This window comes from Frankliniella occidentalis, unplaced genomic scaffold (genome assembly GCF_000697945.3).
Source record: "Frankliniella occidentalis isolate FOCC.00 unplaced genomic scaffold, Focc_3.1 Scaffold51, whole genome shotgun sequence".
Lineage (NCBI taxonomy): Eukaryota > Metazoa > Arthropoda > Insecta > Thysanoptera > Thripidae > Frankliniella > Frankliniella occidentalis.
The window spans coordinates 513070-520151 of NW_026267181.1; the positions used below are offsets into that span (position 1 = coordinate 513070).

A 7082-nucleotide genomic window follows, 5' to 3' on the forward strand; every position below is an offset into this window, starting at 1 on the left:
TCAGCCAATCATAATGCGCAGAATTTTTTCGCTCGCTTCGCTCGTGAGAGCTTCCGCTTTTATCAGTCTCGGGGGCATCAGAAGCTTCTTACATGTGTGCTTCAGCATTTTGTAAAACTGGTGTTTTTACTTTCAAAATTGGCAAATTTACATTGAATTCCCCCTGTTAATTAGGCAACCACCACGACCCATCCAGAAAAATGCCCCCCTACAAACCTACGCTGGATCCACACCTGCACTACCGGGAGTGAAACCCCCTGCCTATGCCCCAATGCTTCTAGCATTTTATCAACGCATTAAGGAGATAAGATTTTCATTGTTCAGTTTATAGAAATAATTGTGCTGAAATTGCGTAGTCATTGCTTTTTACAAATTAAACTAATTTTATTGTCACACTGCTTTTAATCAGGGATGGAAAACAAAATGTAATTTTAAACTTGCAGTTGCACACTTACTAGTGTGGAGTAGATGAACACTTAGTTTATTATTGTTATGAGCTAACCCAACACCGTGTTGCTTCCTGGTAAATACATGTCAGCTTACACATAAATATCGCTGTAAATAAAAATAGGAATGTGGAAGTATGATCAATGTGATTCACATAAAATGGGCAAAACCTCGCAAACCTATAAATACCCCTATCTCATGTTAGGGTTATGGCTAGGGAATTGTCCCCCTGTATGTTCCTATTGCAAGGTCCAGACGTGTAGGTCAGCCTGGACGCATAACGGCTGCCATCATATCCGAATCCAGAAGCGTCAGTAGCTTGAACGGCAAAACCCTGCTGAACACAACCTAATGAAAAGAAAAGGGGGATAATGTTAATGTATTGCACTTCCCTTTGCTTGAGTTCTTGTTGGTGTTTGTGTGTGTAGCAACGCCTTATAGACGCTTCATTCATAAGAAATGATGTCAAAACACTCTTCAACCCTCAAAAATGAGTTTCGGGCATAAACTTAACTATGTGACAGCATATATGAAACTACAATAACTTACTCGCTCCGGTGATCGCGCCCGAGTTAGTGCCACCGATGGAGACGGTGCAGTCAAAGTCCAAGGGCACGGTGATAGCTCCGGAGTTGTTGCCCTCGATGATGACGGTGCAGCTTCCGAACGAGCAGCCCTTCAAACGCGGCTGGCTGGTCTCCGCGCCCACAGGTTCGCTGTCCTGCACATGTCCGGAGGCCACGGACTGTTCCTCAGCCCGGGTCGCAGCGGAGGAGAGAGTGATGGCGCCCGAGTTGTTCTTACCGATGCGGACGTGGTTGCCTGCTCCGGATGAGGAGCGTTTGGCCCGGCTGCTCGCCCCTCCTGCGCGCTGGGCAGCGGCGTCCGTCGGCAAGTTGATGCTTCCCACTTTGCTGCCACCAGACCCGCTGCCGACGCGGCAGCCCGCAAAGGAGCAGCGCCTGACGCGTCTCACGGAGGGGACAAAAGGGTCCTCAGATGCAGGGGAAGCCTGTTTGGCGTTTTGGCGTGCAGAGGTTATCGTGATAGCGCCGGAGTTACTGCCGCTAATGTCGACAGAGGAGGAAGAACAACTTGTTAACCGGCCGTTGACTTCCACCACACGGGCGGAAGGTGCTACATCGCCAGGGCGTGAAGCGGCGTCTGTCAGCGGGCTGATGCTGCCCGAATTGCTGCGGCTCAGCGAGGCTGTAAGGTCAGCGGCGCCCTGGGAGCCCGGAGGGGCGGATGCGCCGTCTGTGTTGGAGAGTGTCTTGATGGAGCCTCCGATGAGATCCGAGCATCCGCCGAAGGAACACCGTTTGGGGTGGACTGCGAAATTTTCCTCAGGATGTGCAGGGGAAGCTGTGAACAGATGTTTTTAGCGGATGATACATTTGAATTTGGAACATTTTACGCGACTAAAACTCAGAAGAACCGATTTGACAAATACAGGGTGGGTGATCCGCGCCGTGGTTATTTTTTCTGCTTATGCTCTACCGGATTCATGCGTGCGGGCGGGCTTGCCTATCGTCGCTCGCCATGGCGCCTTACGGCCCCGAGCGAGTATGCAACCCGTCCGCACGCATGAATCCGGTACAGTATCAGCAGAAAAAAAACACGGTGCGGATCACCCACCTTGTATGTCAGTGCTTGTACTGACATGCAGCGTAGAGAGAGGCATAAGGCGTGACGTCACCCAGATGTAAAGGGGCGCCTGAAGTCGTCCGCTGGCCCACCCTGGCCGCCCGACCGTACTATCAGTACGGAAAGAATTGAACCCCCCCTGGTGGTCACATCGAAGTCAGGAGGTCATCAAAGAAACCATACTCAACGCGTTTGAACAGGATATTAAGTCCGGAGGTCATGAAAGAAACCACATTCAACGCGTTTGAACAGGATATTTATATTTTAAATCAAACGTGTAGTTTGAGGTTTTGAGCAACGAAAGCAAACACCGTCGACGAAACTCGAAAATTTCTCTAAAAGAAAGAGTTATATCCTAGCTAACCCTAAGGTCTGTGTCGTCTGCCAAAACAAGTCCGCTGAGCAGACAATCAGTCGGGAATAAATCGCAGACGAACCGTAGCTCGCTAACACACAAAATGTACACTGGTGAAACAAGTGTGCAATATTTGCACACCATACGTGTGCAAGTTGTGATTTAGCACATTACATGGTGTTTAACTCAAGTTGCACACTAGCGTGGTGTGCAAATTTTAGACGTTTTGCAAACGTTTAAATTCTGCACACTTGGACACACAGTTCTATGCTGTCAATAGGGAACCATACGGTGTGCAGCTGCTATACGTTTCGGAAGTGTCGAAAGTTTAAACACCAACTGACGTATAACTTAGTTAGACACCACAAAGTGTCGAGGAAATGCACACTTGAACTTAAACGTCAATTGACGTGCAAAATTAAACACTTGTTTTACCAGTGTACGCGATTTCAGGCAATATGGATCAATCCGGGGCTAAAAATACCCTATCCGGGAGGGAAAAACATCAAATTGGTGTGTCATCATTAGACATGCACGCCGCGCCGCCGTTGCGCCGCCGCCGACATAGTTTGGCCCGCCGCCGCCGCCGTTCAAAAATCTGCGGCGCGCCGCCGCGCCGCCGCCGTTAAAATTGTCGGCGGCGTAGCCGGCGGCGCGGTCCAAATTCGTCACTTTTGGAGCCCAATTGGTGCCCAAAGACAGGCTACCAAACGTGCAGTCCTCTCGCTACTCCGACCCATTCCAACAAGAAGTGATAATGCTCTAGACCATTAAAATTGTTGTGAATTTGACATTTTTAATTCAACATATTCAAAATTAGCGCTCATTTGAACAAGAAGCGCCGGAAACGCCGCCGCCGCCGCCGCTGATGATACTATCGGCGTGAACGCCGGCGACGCCGCCGCCGCCGGCTAAATTTTGCCCCCACGCCGCCGCCGCCAAAAGTAGGGTCGGCGTGCATGTCTAGTCATCATTAAATGCAGAAAACTGTCAGGATCTTAGTAGTTGGCCGCTCCAGTCTCAGATTTGTAAGAATCATTTCCCATTATTTCGTCCGACAATCCGCTTACACGCATCTCGTAGCTCAAGGGCAAAGCGCAATATTATCGCGATTTGGTCGCACTAATGCTCGCACAGTTTGTAAGCGAGACGGTTTGGGGAACACAACCCCTTCATCAACAAACTGATGCTACCGGAAAAATTAAACGACTAAGAAATTATATTGCAGCCCAAACTCGCTTACCGTAGAGCTACAAGGCCAGAATTGCCCGTTAACCGTTAGTTTAGTGGTTGCTATGCTGCTTTGGGTAAATATAAGCGACCCCTCGCCCTAAGAACGCACCCCTAGACCGGGAACACCCTTATCTTGTGACATTAAATGAATATTCTCTTAAAGAGAGCAATCCTGTAAAAAAAAAGAGATCTAGGTTGTCTCCATACGGGAGATAGCGTGGAGACTTTTTGGAGACATTGTCAAGACAGCCAATAACCGAACTTAGACAACATGGAGACGACCTCGAGACGTGGCGTTTTGTCTTCCGTTGCGTCTCAGTCAGGTCTTGTTTGCGATCCCGTTTAGAGACGACACAGAGCCATCGCGTGGAGACAACCTCGAGACATCGACATGCGACAGACGAAGAAAGGCGAAAACGAGTATCATTGCCGGTGCGGGCTGGGATCGACCCACCAACCTTCCGTTTGCCGAGCGGGGCCGGTGATCACTGGGCCAGAGTGATTACTGAGGGGGAGGTGCGCTGGTCGGTGCCACTGCCACTAGCCGCCAGACTCGCTCGGCAGCCGAGAAATCTCAAAGCAAAATTAGATTCATAAATTCTACACTATTATAAAAAATGGTGATTGTTATAGAAAAGAAGAAATCTTACCTGTAGAACAGCCGAGCATACAAAAAACAGCGAGCACGCTCAGAGCCGTGTTGTGGAGCTAGCGAGTGAGAGGTCTGACAACGTCTGTCTTCAATCAATTTTCAGCAGTTGAAAGTCGGGTTGACAACAACATTCCTGAGAGAAAAGTAATGGAGATTTATCTTAAACGCCACAGGCGCATATAAAGGGGGTACACCCCCCCCCCCCTGTCGTCTCAAAAGAGCCACCTGAAAGGCAGGCAATTTGCGCCACAAAACCCCCGTATGTAGGCAACCGACAGTTCAATTTGAGAAAGAATAACTGCGAATGATTGTACCTGCTGCTCTATACCCAATATCACTTTACTCAAACGGTAAAATATTAACTGCTTGAAACGTGGTGTTTCTTTGTTGCTGTTGTGATCTGGGTGAGCCAGCGCCGAGCCAGCTGCGAGTTGTGACGTGACGCATTGTAATCTGGGAGTTCATATACTGCTTGCACAGCTGATGTTGATTTAAAATAGCCTTACGAACTACCCACGTTACTATTCTATTAACTGTATGACATTACTTTGTGCGCAAAACAAGGTCAATCAAGAATTAATATCGCAACGTAATGTGGTACACACACCGATACCGATGCCTTCTCGCCATCTCAAGTTTGAGCATGTGGTAGGAAGCTATCAGCTACGAGGGGATAAAATGTTCCACTGCACTTTGGGGCCGAAGGTTATTTACGACTGTGCCCTTTGCTCGACTTGGGTGTCAGCGCCGCAGGCCTAGGTAGATGTATGTCAGGCGCGTCTCAGCGTAACAGTGTTTCGTGAGATATCGCGAAGCCTGTTACGCGAGACGTGGTCTTGCGTAAAACATTACAACTCGGGAGGCGGATGGATATGAGAAATTATATGAGAAATTCGCTAGTCAGCAATAGGGTGGGAGATTTGAAAAGAGACGAGTGACGAGGAACGAAAAGTGACCGTTACAGCACTGTCCACGGTTCTGTGGCCGGCCTATGGGCGCGATCGCCACAAATTTAGTACCGATGGACTCGGCAAGGTGCAGGCCAACTGACTCAATTGTTCAAATTGAACACAACTCACTTGGGGGCCGCCAGGGGCGTCGAACGTGACAGCGACAGCATCGCCTGCAGGTGTCTCCGGACCTCGCTACCTGCGCCAGCGCAGCCAGCCCGGCGAGTCCAGCTGAGCGAGCGGATCCCACCCGCGCGGGCGGCCGATCCCCCGGAAGTGAGGGGAAAATAACTCGGAAACACCGCAAATGGGCTTTTTTCTGAAATTCCGCTGCCAGTTCAGATATTTCGAGAATGATTTACGGGTATTTCGCGACAGTTTTCAGTATTTCAGAGGCTGCGACTACTGCCAATTTCGCGTCTTTTTTTGCATTTATCTCGCACTGTTTCCCATTTGTAGACAGTCCCCGACACTGACTTCACCAAAAGGAATCGTTCCCCCATCCCCTTCCTTCTCCTTGCTTTTTTTCTTATATGTTACGGGTAAAGTCCGTCAGTCGGTTAATGTCGACGATAACCGCTTAAAGTCAACTTTACCCGAGGCGGCCGGTTAGAGCTGTCTGAGGGCCGGGGAGGGCTCCTCGGGGCGGACATTAACCGGGGAGCGGCGGGTAATGTCTGTGGCGGGGTGCGAGGTAGCGTAAACAATGGCGGGTGAGAGGTAGCGGAAACAATGGCTGGGTGAGAGGTAGCGGAAACAATGGCAGGGGGGTAGTAGGGGGTGGTTACCATGATTCCGAAGGACAGGTCGGACGTCGACAGTCATGGAGCCACCAGACAGAAAGATTTTTGAAGAAAAACTCAAGGAAATTTTAAAAGTGAAGCAAGAGAGGAAACTCTTTTGACATTACTGATGAAAAGTACGACAAGTTGCTGAAAGAAGTGAATGAGGCCTGGTAAAGACTACAGGAGAACGAAGCAGTACGAGACCATATCGGTCACGCTTCCTGGCGGCCAGAGGGAAGAGCGGCTGATAAAACCAATGCAAGAAGGTCAGACTGAAGGACCCCTGCACTACGTCAAGAATGGGTCCCTATACGACCGGATCAACGAGGTGCACAAGCGAATCAACCACGGGGGCCGCAACAAGATGATGCCCGCTCTGAAGGAAACGTCCGCAAACATAACACAAGTAAGCATGATTTTGGCATAGACTTTTAGATTATTATTGTTATTATAGAAAGATATGAATACTGTGTGTTGTTACTGCCGACAGGAGGCTGTGTCACTGTTCCTGTCACTCTGTGCGATATGCCAGTCCAAAAAGATCAAGAAGCGCGGCATTGTCGTCAAGCCACTCCTTTTCACGAAAATGAACGATAGGTCACAAGTTGACCTGATTGATTTCCAATCCCACCCGGACGAGGAATTCAAGCACATGACATACCAGGACTACCTGACAAAATTCGTGGCCCTTAACGCGATGCGGAACAAGAAGTGGCCAATAATCTCCTAACCATCTTCCTGGCTTTCGGCGCTCCCGTTATTTCACTATCAGAAAACGGGCGTGAATGCGTTGCTGCTTGGGTAGAGAAGCTGAAGGAGCTGTTCCCCAGCCTGAAAATCGTCCACGGAGCTTTCCCCCACCCCCACCCTCCCTTCTCAACCAGCTACGGCGAATTGTCATGGCGGTTGTGGATGGTTGTATCTACTTGAGCTGTACCAAAAAACTGATAGGGAAGCTTTGAGGCCAAGTCGAGGGGACTGTCTCTTCCTTAGCCTTGTGGGGTAATTTTTAG

General features: G+C 49.5%; 2 protein-coding genes across 2 annotated transcripts; one reads left to right on the forward strand and one right to left on the reverse strand.

Annotated features, from left to right (window-relative positions):
* Nucleotides 1-382: 382 nt before the first annotated feature.
* LOC113215002 (uncharacterized) lies at nucleotides 383-4380 on the reverse strand. Its single transcript, XM_026434544.2, has 3 exons — nucleotides 4333-4380; nucleotides 997-1812; nucleotides 383-795 (listed from the first exon to the last, which is right to left on the reverse strand). The coding sequence occupies exons 1-3, from the start codon at nucleotides 4349-4351 to the stop codon at nucleotides 644-646; spliced, it is 987 nt and encodes a 328-aa protein (XP_026290329.2). The 5' UTR covers nucleotides 4352-4380; the 3' UTR covers nucleotides 383-643.
* Nucleotides 4381-6229: 1849 nt separating this feature from the next.
* On the forward strand, nucleotides 6230-6799 carry LOC127749397 (KRAB-A domain-containing protein 2-like). The gene is made up of 2 exons (XM_052267410.1): nucleotides 6230-6475; nucleotides 6560-6799. Exons 1-2 carry the CDS (start codon nucleotides 6230-6232, stop codon nucleotides 6797-6799), a joined length of 486 nt encoding a protein of 161 aa, XP_052123370.1.
* Nucleotides 6800-7082: the final 283 nt, after the last annotated feature.